At 41.8% G+C, this 15,320-nt stretch overlaps 1 protein-coding gene across 2 annotated transcripts in view; it reads right to left on the bottom strand.

Moving 5' to 3' along the window:
* SLC25A13 (solute carrier family 25 member 13) overlaps positions 1–15,320 on the bottom strand; it is a 136,479-nt gene that overhangs the window by 41,034 nt on the left and 80,125 nt on the right. For both annotated transcript variants that reach the window (XM_054020387.1, XM_054020388.1), the window contains 6 exons: positions 6,236–6,382; positions 4,497–4,635; positions 3,600–3,693; positions 3,356–3,440; positions 705–789; positions 107–265 (listed from right to left, as the gene is read on the bottom strand). In XM_054020387.1, coding sequence (XP_053876362.1) covers positions 107–265; positions 705–789; positions 3,356–3,440; positions 3,600–3,693; positions 4,497–4,635; positions 6,236–6,382 — 709 coding nt within the window. The remainder of the gene's footprint in view (positions 1–106; positions 266–704; positions 790–3,355; positions 3,441–3,599; positions 3,694–4,496; positions 4,636–6,235; positions 6,383–15,320) is intronic.

Here is a 15,320-nt window from a genome sequence, read left to right as displayed (position 1 = left end):
TTTTTCCTTTTTTTATTCAAGCCCTAACAACAGGGACTGAGGAATTCAGGTTGGCAGAAAACTTTTTTTGGTATATTATTATTATATATGACATTTGGAAACTGACCTCTGTACAGTCCAAAGAAGCCTTCATAACGCAGCACTTTTTTAAAGCAATCAAAGCTGTTTTTGTACATAAGTTCTCCCACAAATGACCCGGTAGAGCGCTGGTTTTGCATTCGAGTTTTCACCAGATCAATTGGATACACTGCAGTAGCTCCAACAGCTGCAAACAAAATTTGGTGTGTGAAAAAGTGTTATTTTGCATACAATTTTTTTTTAACAGTAATAGACACATTCTATGCTTATATCTCAATAATCACTTGTGTCTTTTTCATCTACAATATAAGTTGGTTCCATAAAGGGGTGTCACAGTCCATTTTAATTAAAAGTGCATCATCATAGCCCTTCCTCATCATTAGCCTGACTCTTATGAAACCAGTTTGGTGACAAGCCAGACAGAAAAACCACCTGTAAATCTCTGATCACTTGCAGGTACAAAAGAAATTAAACAACGGGATCCCCCTGCTCTCATTCTCTCTCATAGTTATGGCTCAAAAAGAAAGATAGGCAAGGCTTTGTCTTCCTACACTTAAAAGGGAGAAAAAGAAAGAAAGAAAAACAAACAGTGAAGATGCAAATTCTTGCACTTATTCATGACTAACCTCCAGCAATTGAACCCAGGGCAAACCTGTAGGCCGATTCTGCTATTTGGATGAGAATAGGGCGAGAAACATCACCTGGAGCTTTCTGCAAGGGTAGGAATTGGGGAGGGGTTGGGACAATGAGAAGAGTAAAAAAGAAAAAATTAGACTACCATTTCACTACAGTGAATCTTATAACCAGATAGATACGTGGACAGTAGATATGTGTAGAGTGAAGTCAATGTCAGATACTGCTAGGTAATCCCAGTGGTATGTTAGAAAAAAAAACAAAAAAATAATTGAAAATTGCAGTTCCATTTTCTGTTATTGCAAAAATGTAACCTGTTATGACTGGAATGGAAAAGACAAGAGCACTGGGCATTCCCAACACAATTAGATATCCCCAAAGTCAAACAGTGACCAAAATGCTTTATATATAAAGCACTGGCAGACAAATCACCATTTTCTACACCTGGAAACAATTCTACTTTGAAATTCCTGCGTGTGTTAGTATTCAAACACTGATTGGATATACATTTAAGAAATGTTCCATGTTCAGAATTGCTTTCTAGTAGCAGAAAGGAATTCAGAGAAAGTGGTAATCCTTACACTCTCCTTTCCCACCATTGCCTTCTCTAATAAGATTGGTAGATGCTCCAGGGAATAGGACAATATGGAAGTTTTAATTTCACTACTGAAATCGCCAGTTTTTTCTTATTTTATTGGTTTTATCAGCTTTTTTTAATGCACTGTAATATACTTTAGCGATCTACAGCAAATAGCTTGAATTGCCTAAAAATAAATTAAATGTAGCACAGTTTACTGCAAGGTAACTGAAATTCTTCCACTCCAAGCATCAAGCAGAATCAGTGGTTCTCAACCTTTCCTGACTACTGTACCCCTTGTAGGAGTCTGATTTGTCTTGTGTACCCCCATGTTTCACCTCACTTAAAAACTATTTGCTTACAAAATCAGACATAAAAATACAAAACTGTCACAGCACATTATTACTAAAAAATTGCTTATGTTCTCATTTTGACCATAGAATTATAAAATAGATCAATTGGAATATAAATATTGCACTTACATTTCAGTGTACAATATACAGAGCAATATAAACAAGTCATTGTCTGAATGAAATTTTAGTTTGTATTGACTTTGCTAGAGCTTTTTTGCAGCCTGCTGTAAAACTAGGCAAATCTCTAGATGAGTTTTTCCCCCTGGAAGACCACTAAGTACCCCCCAACGTACATGTACCCCTGGTTGAGAACCACTGAAGTAGATGACAGTAAAATAAAAGTTGGATGGGGGAAGTGAAGAGGTACTACTGACAACCAGAAGGGGGGATGATTTAAAGCAGGCTTCTTGGGCATTTCCTAGCTTCTTAAAAACAGCATAACACAGAACAAAAAACACCTGAACAGACATCTGACCCCTACGCAGAAAATTTGAGAGAATGCATGAAGCAGATGTTTCCATCACTGCAGTTTTAGCTGTTCTACTGCTACCTACTGTAGCTTACACTAATTAATACATAGTACTACACAATCACTTCTAAGCTCCCTTGCAAGATTTCTAGGAAGAGATGTCCGGCTTTTGGGAGTCAGCTAATTAGAATTCATCATAGCACACTCAATGCTTGGGCATTGCTCAAAAAAACCCAGATACTGCATTGGAGTAGTGGGGGGCACACACACATGCGCACATACACACACACACGCAGGCCTGGCTGAAGGCCTGTTAGTCCTAAAAATGTAGCCTGCATCAATTCATTGTGGTCAAACTGGCGTCTCTGCACAGACCCAAAGCTCAGAACAAAAAAAATTTAGTCTCGCAAGATACAAAGCTTGGTTTGCCTTAAACTATGTTTTTCTAAGACTATCTACACCCAAGACTGCGTCAGTTTTAAGAAAGTTGGAAAGACCCACAAAAACGTAATTACAAACTAAAATTCAAGACGCCTATGAGATTAAAAAAAAGGAGTTCCCAAGTTTCTTTTTTGCCTCACATAATGACCAAAGATCATTTTCTGATAAACCATAGTACAGTCCCACGTCTTACAATTTTTCCCCATATAACTTATGAATCCTTCCACACAGCAGAGAGTCTTAGTTTTTAAGCTATGATGGCACACTAAATGAAATTAGGTCTCAATTCAATATTCCCAGAATATAAAGCAAAGCAGACAATGTGCTGAAGACTTGAACACGTACATCTCTTTAGAACAAGGACTGCCGTTTTCATTTAGCATGCTGGATGCCAGAACTGACATCCATACTGAAATCAGAAAGTCGTCTTTCCTCATTAAAAACTACTTTGAGGGAGATAATCAGGGAGGATTAAACTTCTTTAATAAGTGAGCATACATCTTCTTTTTGTAAGTGGTTAGATGACACTTTTACACTTTTGTTTTATCCTTACAATCAAATCTATCACACTTAGTCTCCTTAAATGGCAAGAGTAAAAAACTAGCAACTGTTTTGGGAGGAAAGGGGAGGAGGGAGAGGGGATGTTTAAAGTAAAGATTCCAACAATACCCCCTGTTCTTTATGTTATGAAGTGCAAAAGAAACAAAACATGGCTAAACTCAGACAACAAGAGAGGAGCTGGGCATTGGGAGGGAGGAAGGAATAAAAGTATGCTAAAAGCATCATTACAGTTTCTTTTCTTACCTGTCTCTGAGCCTCAGCCAGATTGTAGGGCAGTGTTCCCTCTTCCAGAGGAGCAATTCTTTCAATGTCAGCTAGTGTCATGCGTCTGTGGAGATCAAGTAAACACTAAACTGAAATTTACATTAAACAGAGGGTTTTCAAACAACTGTAAGTTACCTGTACTTCTAGGCAGTATGCTAGAATATCACTCCCCCACTTCCCACTGTTTTAAAAAAAAGAGCAGAAAGAGATCATTTCTACTTACCCCCGTGGCTCATATAAATCTGCTAACTGAAACAAGATGTCAACTTCCATTGGTGTAACCTGACCAAATTTCTGAGCTGCCAGAACAAACTCCTCTACAACAGAATAAAAATATATGAGAGAGGAAAACTAATCAAACCAAAACAGAACACCCCGAGCATCCCAGAGTCACCATTCATTTTAGTATTAAACCAAGACACTGCAAAAAGTGCTCCCACCACAACGTAAGTGTGTGTTTTAAATACTACATCCAGCCTGGAAATAAGAGTAGCTTTCTGGTTTTCAAACTCAGTGCTATCAGCAGGATTTAAGATATCTGACATACGGTACCAATCAGTTGTGGGTCAGAGGGGAAAAAACAACAACAAATCCAAACATCTCATGAACAAAGATGTGGAACTTTTCATGTATATGTCCCAGTAGGCCACATTAATGAAGCTTTGGTGTTGCAGAGGGAATTCTCTATAAAAGTGATTAGATAGAGCAGATAACCATCTTGTTCCAAGCTTGTAGATCAGCTTACTATGCCGCCAGTACAAGTTTATGGAATTCTTCAACTACCCTTGAAGGTCAGTTTTAATAAGCTGCCAATTTGGCACCAGTCCTAGGAAGTTTCTGAAGACTTTGAATATTTTTACATTCTCTCCTCACCCAGCTCCCTTCCCCCACAGCCATCTTCAGTTTCCTAGGACTTTCTCCTTGGCAGTAACAAAATGGAAAACCCGGAGGGTGGACTAAACAGGAGCATGAATGGTTGAACAATACTCCACAAAGAGCTGAAAACACAGGCATAAGTTTGTGTGTTTGTTTGCTTTAAAAGCATATGGATGAGTGCCCTCCCCCAAGCCAATACTCCAGGAAAACTTCCTGACTGCACAATCAGAACATTTTTACTAACCTTTAGTCACTTCCACATCTTTTCTATTTCCAGCCAGAGTACTGTAGATCTTCCTAATGAGCTCCATGTTGTTAAGGAGGGAATTAAATCCATTAAAATAGGAAAAGCTGACCTGATGGGAAGTGGTACCTCCAGCAGCCTGGAACAGAGAGAGTAAAAAGAGGGAAGGAGAGGAGATATTTTAAATGCTTTGCAACACTTTAGGATCAAGAAAATCTTTGAATAAAGCTTTGAAACAACGTTAGTTTATAACAATGACAGTAGCAAGGGATTTTTTTAAATGCAAAATAAATAGCCATATGAAAGAGTCTTATGTTACTGAAACTAATCATAACCAGAATGTAAGACTCACCCCACCCCTAGAAGCCTAAACAAATACATATGCAGGATTGTAACAACATGATCAGCAGCAATTTACAAAGTTCAAGTTTCAATACTGTTTCAGTTGGACATATTTTATAAGTTGGTTTATTTCTTCTATTGAGAAAATCTTAAAGCTTATAGATGCACAGAAAAACTTTATCAAAACCATTTTAAAAATGGTTAACCCAAACATTTCAATTCACACCATGTTGGTTAAATACAGTAAGTACAATCAATACAACATAATTTAAGTACAGCATTCATAACCTAGCATATTTCTGACCACTGAAAACATGAGATCTGACATGGGTGTGGGGGAGAAAAAGACACACATGAAAGCCACTGTTAGGTTGGATATGCAGAGGCAACTCTCTCTACACGGCCCTGAAGAGACCTCACACACAATAGTAGATTCACATCTAGGCACTACCACAAAGACATAGGCCAAATGAGTCCAAAATTAAGATATTCAGCACAAGACAGGAATCACTGACCAAAGGAAGGGATGGAAAGTGTAGAGTGTGATACATTTAAAATCTGAATGGAAAAGTATTTGGGGGAAAATATATCACAGGGAATAAACCCAAATTGCCACAGAATAGACTGGATGAACAAATAGAAGTCTGATCTAATTTCTATTCATTCTATAATATGGTTTGAAAAGCTTTTTCAACAGTTTCAAGTGATAATTTCCAGCTTTCACTGATCCAGATACTATACACAATTGTGAGCTATTAGTGGAACTTTAAACTAACAAAACAAACATTTCAAGAATGATTGCTCAGACAGGGGGCAATGCCTTGTTGGAATAGAGTACAATTTGCCATAACAGAACAATACGTTGGTATGACACAGACCAAGGTTTATGCTTGGGCTTTTGTGTGTGGAATTGATAGTAGGATCTATGAAGAGATACAGCCTGAGATGAGAGTCTAAGTTTGTGTATGTGGACAGTTATGTATCAAGTGATGGTCACACGGTGCAAACAGAATAATAAATTTGGGGAAGGGACTGTCTCTAACTGTGTATGCACAATGAGGCCCTGATCTCTAAGGGTATGTCTACACTACCCGCCAGATTGGCGGGTAGCGATCGATCCAGCGGGGATCGATTTGTCATGTCTAGTCTAGACACGATAACTTGACTCCCGAGTGCTCTCCTGTGACTCCTGTACTCCAGCTTGGTGAGAGGCGCAGGAAGAGTCGATGTGGGAGTGGCAGCAGTTGACTCACCGCGGTGAAGACATCACGGTAAATTGATCTAAGTACATCGACTTCAGCTACATTATTCAAATAGCTGAAGTTGCGTAACTTAGATCGATTCCCCCTCCCCCCCAGTGTAGATCAGACAGTACAAGTAAGCTATGCACAACTTACCGCTACTAGACATTCTTCTACAAATGGTGTCAACATGTGTGGCCGGATAGTGACCATAATGTCCCTGAAGTCAATGGCAGTGACTCTTCCAGCTTGAGCATTGTCTCGCTGCACAAATGCTTGTTTTGCATGTTCCAACTGTATTTCCTGAAAATGCATTAAAACAAAATTACATTTTGCTTTAGCTATATTTCCTGAACATGTACGTTAAAGTTAAAATCCACAGCATACCTGATGCTTTACAAAAGAGAGTTACATGTCATCCTCCCCCTGCATAGGGACAAATGTGGTCTCCACTAATATTTTTCTACATCTCAAATACAAGATCAGGGCTCCTCTTCCCTCTCTGGGCTTGTCTATGCAGGGAACAGCCAAGAATAGCTAGTGGAATAGCTATAAGTGCAAATAACTCTTCTGCACTAACTTCCTGTGCAGACACACTTAGCATGGAACAAAAGTGTCCACACAAGGAGTGACTGCAGAATTTGGGGTTTAAATTCACACCCTAGCTTACTTCTCTCTAGCTTCCCTTTAGGTTCTGCAATTCATTTAACAGAGAAATGTAAGCAAGAGTTTCAAAAGACCAGTACAGGTATGCTCCCATTTATGTATTTCAATGTAACCAAAGGTGTCACATCCGAGAGCACTGATCAGTTTACTGTAAGTTTCACAGTAGGTAAATCAAATCTTTGTAAAATTATATTTATGTTCAGCTCCCACAAATGATCTCTGCAAGGAGGAGAATGTGAGTATTCCTTCATAAGGCATCTTTATTTATTTATTTTAAAACAGAAGGTAGCTTATTTGTCAAATGCTGTAGTGAAAAAGGTTTTGTAAAATCAAACTAGAAGCCTAGTTTACAATGCTTTGCGTCACCACACCTTTGTTATTATTTCCACTGATATCAGCATTAATAGTAGATGGATATCAATCATTTGATTTACATGATAGCAGCACTCAATGTTTTCACCGTTTGTGATTCAAATGTACTCGGGAAGTGGGGGGGGGAGATACATGACAAGTAATCACTCCAAAAATTACATCTTCTCCTACAGTCATCTACAACCTGTTCCAGGCAGATTTTTTTCCCTCCATTCGGTGTCAAACTAGAGGTTTTTTATGACTAAACTACACCAACAAAATCCAAATTTAGCATAGGGCAAGTTACAGATTGGGACAATGTCAAAGATTTTCAGTTGGTTTTGTAGTAAGTCTTAAACATGGTGACAGTGAAGACACAAACAGGTGGACTTGCCTGTTTAGGATTAATCCCTTTTAATGGGAAGAGGGAAAAAATGCAGACATTCTAGCAGTTCCTACAATGTTATCCCTTCCAGCTTCAAATCTCATTAAAATGTCTTTTCCCTGGAAGGATATTGCTTATTTCTAAGCCACACCTTAAATGAATTAGCGTGGAGTGTTTTCCTAGATACTGAACTTGTCTTGCAATGGGACAGATGCACTTCGCTATTATCTCCACTACTCACATTTTTTAAAAAGATTCTAAAAAGTCTAGTTAAACTGAGACCTTGTACTAATCAAGATTCACTACTATGCTGCTTTTAATGGTCCAATGATGCAATTCAATAATAAGTAGAGGAAATCAGTATTTGTCTCATCAGCAACGCCAGCATTCAGTGGGATAAAGAAAAGGAAACAAACGGCAAATACGATATTTGTGCCACCTTCCAAATCAACTTCTTAAATCCTGGCCTCATGGGCTTCTTAAACAATTTAAATTTAATTTCTAATCAACATCTTTAGAGTTTGTAGCTTGTCTCCAAGTTATGATGAAGCAAGATTATGTTAGGCAGAAAAATGAGCACCACTAAATGTTTCAGTACTCTAATTCACTCACTAAATTATTCAAAAATTTCTGGTTCTAATGAGAAATGCTTATGGAGGTTACAATATTTTAGCCATAAAATTTAAGTTACAATTCCAGGTCAGTCACATTTCCTTTACACTACAGCCCCCTGTAGGGAGGCAGGGGAGGAGATGCTATAATTCAGCAACAACATTCCCTCTGGCTGAAGGTAGCCACGTCAGTTCTCACTTCAGCCTGGCTGTGACTATAATTTCATTTATTATAACAAACGTTGAAGCAAGCAGTTTGGGAAGGCTTTAGGTAGGAAGAGTGCAAGAAAACAAAGTTTGTCAGCTTGAGGCAGGCAGCAACTCAGGAGTTTGCCTGCACGGAGCTCAGATGATGAACTGGACATAAAAATTCTTGTACCCCTGTTGATCACCACCGAGGACATGAACATACTCATTTTTTGTATCCATTGCAGTAACACAATGAACCTGTGGACCATATGGACCATGACACCCCCCCCTTACACATGCACGCACATGTCCAATTTGTGAGTAGCTGCCCAGCAAACCCATCCTGATCTGAGGATGGGGATTCTGTGTGATCAAAGGTTTTTCCTCTGCACAATTTAGAAACTCTATGTGTATGTCTACACAGCAAAGAAAAACCCATGGCTGGCCTATGCCAGCTCGTTAGGTCCTCAGTCCAAGGCCAGAACTCTACACAGCAATGAAACAGCCCTGCAGCCTGAGCCCATGAGATCAAGTCAGCTGACATGGGCCAGCAGCGGATTTTTCTTTGCTGTATAGACATAGCCTAAGTGGTTTGAGCAGATTCTCAAGACTTGGAGAAAACTATCCACACCCCTTCATGCTCACTGCAAGGGTTTTAACCCCGTTTTTATGGCTATGATTAATTTGAGATAGTCAGAGAAGGGTCTTCTTTCACAATTAAATGGAAAGAGCAATTGTCCTCTGCCACTCTCAGCCACCCAAAATGTCAGCAAAGTGAAGAGGTGGTGGAAAAGTATATTCAGGGAATGGCTACACAATAAAATTAAAGCTTTGTTACAAAAAACGGCAAAGGAAAGCCAGAATTGGTATATAAACACCATCACATAGAGCACACTTGTTTAACATCAGTACATTTCATAACAATGTAAAATTCTAAGTGTTTAATTTAAAATAAAAAGGTACGCAATCTAGCCATCTCAAAGCTTGAAAGTTAAGACATTTCACAGCATGACTAATTATACTTCAAAAGTCTGCTCAGTAGCCACTAGCATTAGTCTGGGAGAAGTGATGGGATATCAAAAAAATAAAATAAAATAATAAAAACAAAATGGTACCACTCAACACCAACTGTAAATAAACTTAATTTGCAAATAAATTTTGCTTTTTAATCAAGCTGAGAAGGGTTTCATATCTTTCATCCTAAGACTGCTTAGTTAAGGAAAATATGGGTGAAAAGCAGCTATATAAGAAAAACAAACTTAATTGCTTCTCAATGCAAAATACTTTCCCACTGAACCCTCCCTAGATTCAAGTTTCTGTAATCCCTACACATAACTTAAAAAACAAGTTTATCCCTTGATGATAGGAGCCTGAATTTCACAAGCTACAATAACTGTTTATGCAAAATGAATCTGCATGGTCGCAGGCACCAGAGTTTAAATGAAAGGATTTCCCACCTAGAATTTCACCTCAGCTTTTCCATACAGCTCATTAAAAACATAATTCATTTTCCAGTTATGTGGAGATTTATGTTCAGGTATGACTGATATTTCCAATTGACTTGCATTCATTAGCTGCAACACAATCCTTTCCACTGTAGCAGATTGTGAGGTCCCATTTACAGGTATTATTATCTCATCAACTAGCCTGCCAGAACTGACCGAAACCCTAGCTAATGTTTAAATGTGTTTTACAGACCTATACATTAGCCAACACAAAATCTGATCGATCAACTGATTTTAAACTCTGGGGTTGGGTTTGAGATTGTTGTTCTGAAGCAGATCATAGTATTTAAGCCTTGTCCAACTCATGAGGGACTGCATCTCACAGAGGAAGCTCTTTGTTTAGAGCAGTGAAACTCAGACTGAGGCTCGTGAGCCGCAAGTGGCTCTTTAATGTATCTCCTGTGGCTTTGCAGCACATTATATTAAAACACTGCGTGATTTAATTATTAACCAATGTATGTTATTAACCAATCAGGATGCTTTTACTTTGTTATTAGCCAACTGTAGAATACTTGGTCAATCATTCTGCTGTAAGACTTATAAATAAAATAGTAAATGAAATAATGAATTCATACTACTGTGGCTTTTTCTGATCGTGAACTGGTTCCTGAACCACTGAGGTCTGAGCATCACTTGTTTACAGCAAGAACAGATCTCAATTCCTCTTGCATATAAAATAAAGCAGTTGATTAAATGTTCATCTAGCTTTCTTGTGTCAGAAATGAGGATTAATTAAACTGCACTAGCAGAATATGAATATGGAAAAAGTGTGTTCTCCACAGGAATGGGAGTGGGGGGGATGACAAGAAATATGAACTACTTTTAATATTAGATTATTTCACTAAAAACCAGTAAGCAGTGCTTTATTTACAAAACAGTAGCTGCAGTACATTAAGGAACCCATCTGGTCCAAGTTAAGGGTAATATAAAAAGCATTTACACATCAAGAATGCCAAGAGGTAACTTGGCATCCGCTGTGGTATCCTGCTGCCTAAGGTCCAAGGTCTAGCCGTTAGACCAAGGAGACTGACTCACATACAGAGAGAAGGTCAGGAGGAAAAGCTGAGTATCAAAGGTTAGGAAATTCAAAGCAAAATTTCTACACATGTGAAGAGTAACTCAAATTGGTGCCAAGAATAGTTTCTGCCAGAGCTTCAGCATTTACAATGTAAGGCCACAATGGTGTAAGGCAAAGGATGGTAATGACATCATATCCATATGAACTGGGTAACGAGATATACCAATTTACTAAAATTGCTGCAGTGTCACGATTATGTTGAAATTGAGAAGACTGTTTCAGTAAAATCCCAGGACTTCTGGTCACCTGGAGCCTCCAAAAAATATAACGGCAACTTAAGCAGCTACCTCATCTTCACCCCGGATGCCTCTCAGCTGTCCAGTGCACAGCCAAAGGGAAATCTTTGCCCTGCTGCACATCTGAACTTCTGCTGCAGTTGTGAAGAGCAAAATCATTGGGCTGGCCACAACCCGGGTGGAAGGAGAAGGGGAAAGGACAAAACGCATCTCTATAGGCCAGCAAGGTGCTAAACTGGAGGTGGAAAGAAAGGAATATGAGCAGACAACAGGGTAAGAAAAACAGAGAAAAATATCCAGGAGGAGGATAGAATATTCATATGAGAAGAGCAATCAATATAGGACATGAGACTGAGGTCCACAGGGATTTTTTTAAAAGGGGTGGAGCTCAACCGGGTAAATAAAAATAAACCATAACACAGGAATAGGGCGAGAGAAAATGGCAAATTTGGAGATGTGGTCTGGAGTTTAAAGTGTGGGCACCTTCTCTATACTGTGCATAAGATAAAATACAATTAAGTATTAAACACCCATTAAAAGTTTGTTTTTTGGACTGTAGGTGAGAGACAGGAATGGTCTTGACTAAAGAGCATCAGTAATAAGCCAAGCACTGGAAACACATGGGGTTATAATTTACTATGAAAAAACAATTACCTACCTTTTCGTAACTGTTGTTCTTCGAGATGCGTTGCTCATGTCCATTCCATTTTAGGTGTGTGCGTGCCCACAAAAATCATAGTTGTTGGAGATTTCTGCCTTAGTGGTATCCGTAGGGTCAGCTGTGGCGCCCTCTGGAGTGGTGCGCTCATGCGGCGGTATATCAGGAGCCGCTGGCTCTATACCCTTTCAGTTCCTTCTTGCCGGCAACTGCGACAGAAGAGAAGGAGGGCAGGTAATGGAATGGACACGAGCAACACATCCCGAAGAACAACAGTTACGAAAGATAGGTAACGGTTTCTTCTTCTTCAAGTGCTTGTCACGTCAATTCCATTTTAGGTGATTCACAAGTGGTATCTGTGGAGGTGGGCTAGGAGTTCACATCTTAGCAGCTTGCAGTACTACCCTACTGAAGCCAGCATCGTCCCGGGCCTGCTGGGTAAGCACATAGTGGGACGTAAAGGTATGGATGTCCTGGATACGCACTTGGGACAGACAGGCTGCCAAAGAGGCCTGCGCCCTTGCAGAGTGGGCAGTGACGATCACCAGGGAGGGCACCTTTGCTTGATCATAGCAGAAGCAAATGCAGGCAGTGATCCAAGAGGAAATCCTTTGAGCGGATACAGGGTGACCTTTCATCCTGTCAGCCACAGCGACGAACAATTGTGTCAACTTACGGAATGGCATGGTCCTGTCGATGCAGAAGGTCAGAGCCCTCCTGACATCCAGGGCATGTAGCCTGCGCTCCTCCTCTGGCTTCAGAAAGAAGACCGGTAAGTAAATGACCTGGCTCGAATGAAACTGAGAGACTATCTTGGGAAGGAAAGGTGGGTGTGGTCTTAGCTGGACCTTGTCCTTGTAGAACATAAGAATGGCCATACCGGGTCAGAGCAAAGGTCTATCTAGCCCAATATCCTGTCTTCCAACAGCGGCCAATGCCAGGTGCCCCAGAGGGAATGAACAGAACAGGTAATCATCAAGTGATCCATCTCCTGACGCCGATTCCCAGCTTCTGTCGAACAGAAGGCAGTTCCGAGGTGAGTGCCCGAATCTTGGATACCTGACTGGCCGATGTCACCGCCACCAGGAATGCACCTTCCAAGAGAGGAGAAGCAGAGAACAGGAAATCAGAGGCTCGAAGGGGGATCCATGAGCCGCGACAGTACCAGATTCAAGTCCCACGGAGGGATGGGATTCCTGACGTGTGGGTAGAGGTGCTCCAGGCCCTTAAGGAATCTGACCGTGATATCCTGAGCAAAAACCAGCCTGCCCTCGATCAGCGGGTGGAAAGCTGAGATGGCCACTAGATGGACCTTGATAGATGAGAGAGACAAGCCCTGGAGCTTGAGATGCAGGAGGTAATCCAGAATGAGCTGCAACGAAGCCCACTTGGGACAGACATCCTTATCTGTAATACAGCAGCTGAAACGTTTCCTTTTGGCCAGTTAGGTCGCTCTGCTGGAGGATTTCCTACTTCCCATCATGACTCACTGAACCTCAGCTGAGCACTGCCGCTCCTGTACGTTTAGCCACACAGCAGCCAAGCCTTCAGATGTAGTGCTGCCAGATTCAGGTGCAGAAGACTGTCGTGGTTCTGGGACTACAGGTCTGACCTGAGCGGCAACTGGAACGGGGTTGCCACCAAGAGGTCCAGCAAAGTACTGAACCAGTGCGGGCGTGGCCAAGCTGGCACTATGAGGATGACCTTTGACTTGTCCTGTTTGATCTTCATGAGGACGCTGAGAACCAATGGCACTGGAGGGAAGGCGGACAACAGAGCCCCCGACCACGGGAGCAGAAAGGTGTCTGACAGGGATCCTCTGTCCATCCTCCGAATCGAGCAGAAAATGCGACATTTTCTGTTCTGCCTGGACGCAAACAGATCCACTTGGGGAGTTCCCCACCTGTGGAAGATGGAACTGAGCACCTCCGGATGAAGGGACCATTCGTGCTGAGACGAGAATATTCTGCTGAGGCAATCTGTCAAAGTATTCTTGCTCCCTGGAAGGCAAGCAGCTATGAGATGGATGTTGTGCTGCAGACAAAAGTCCCAGAGCCAGAGGGCTTCCTGGCAGAGGGCAGACGACCTGGTTCTGCCCTGCCTGTTGATATAGAAGACTGTAGCCGTGTTGTGCGTCAGGACTGGAACCACCATACCTTGTATAAGAGGTAGAAAAGATTGGCAGGCTAGGCAAACTGCCCTGAGTTCCCTGACATTGATATGCAGGGTACAATCATAACTGGATCAAGTACTGAAATTGCCTAAGTGGGCTCCCCATCCCAGGTCCAAAGTGTTGGAGACAAGGGTCACTGACGAGGCCAGGGTCGCGAAGGGAACTCCTTCCAGCACTGACGTGGGATCCTGCCACCAGATGAGAGACAACAGTATGTTGTCGGGAATGCTGACCCACCCGGTCCATGCTGTGCTGGTTGGGGGCACAGACTGATGCCAGCCACGCCTGTAGGGGCCTGAGGCGGAGTCGTGCGTGCTGGACCATGTACGTGCATGCCGCCATGTGACCCAACAGTCTCAGGCACATGTGGGCGGTGGTGAGTGGGTGGGTTCCCCATGACTTGGAACCAAGTCTCGGGGAAGAAAGCTCCGGCCTGAGAGTGGAGTTGAGAACTACCCCGATAAATTCTATGCATTGCACTGGAGTTAGGGTTGACTTTTTCTCGTTTATGATCAGCCCCGGGTCACGGCAGGTGAAACAGACCAGATCGAGATGCCTTCACACCTAATCTTATTAACATCAAGGTAAGGGGTAAATTTGGACTCCCCAACATCGCAGTTAAGCGGCCACTGATGTTATACGCTTTGTGAACACTCTCGGGGCCGACAAGAGACCAAAGGGCATCGCCGTGAACTGAAAGTGGCGCTGGCCCAACATAAAATGGAGGAAGCGCCAGTGCCCCGGGAAGATGGAAATATGGAAGTATGCGTCCTTTAAATCGAGGGCAGCGTACCAATCTCCTGGATCCAGGGAGGGAATGATGGAGGCCAGGGAGACCATGGGAAACTTCAACTTCCTGAGAGACTTTTTGAGGCAACACAGGTATAGGATAGGTCTGAGGCACCCTTTTCACTTTGGAATTAGGAAATTGTAGGAGTAGAATCCTCTTCCTTCCATGTCCCGAGGAACCTCTTCCACTGCCCCCAGGCACAGGTTTTCAACCTCCTGAACGAGGAGGTACTTATAGATTCATAGATTATAGGACTGGAAGGGACCTCGAGAGGTCATCGAGTCCAGTCCCCTGCCCACATGGCAGGACCAAATACTGCCTAGACCATCCCTAATAGACATTTATCTAACCTACTCTTAAATATCTCCAGAGACGGAGATTCCACAACCTCCCTAGGCAATTTGTTCCAGTGTTTAACCACCCTGACAGTTAGGAACTTTTTCCTAATGTCCAATCTAGACCTCCCTTGCTGCAGTTTAAACCCATTGTTTCTGGTTCTATCCTTAGAGGCTAAGGTGAACAAGTTCTCTCCCTCCTCCTTATGACACCCTTTTATATACCTGAAAACTGCTATCATGTCCCCTCTCAGTCTTCTCTTT

Source organism: Malaclemys terrapin, chromosome 2 (assembly GCF_027887155.1).
Source record: "Malaclemys terrapin pileata isolate rMalTer1 chromosome 2, rMalTer1.hap1, whole genome shotgun sequence".
Taxonomy (NCBI): domain Eukaryota; kingdom Metazoa; phylum Chordata; order Testudines; family Emydidae; genus Malaclemys; species Malaclemys terrapin.
The sequence above is the reverse complement of the archived record's forward strand: the minus strand, read 5'-3'. Positions and strand labels throughout refer to the sequence as shown.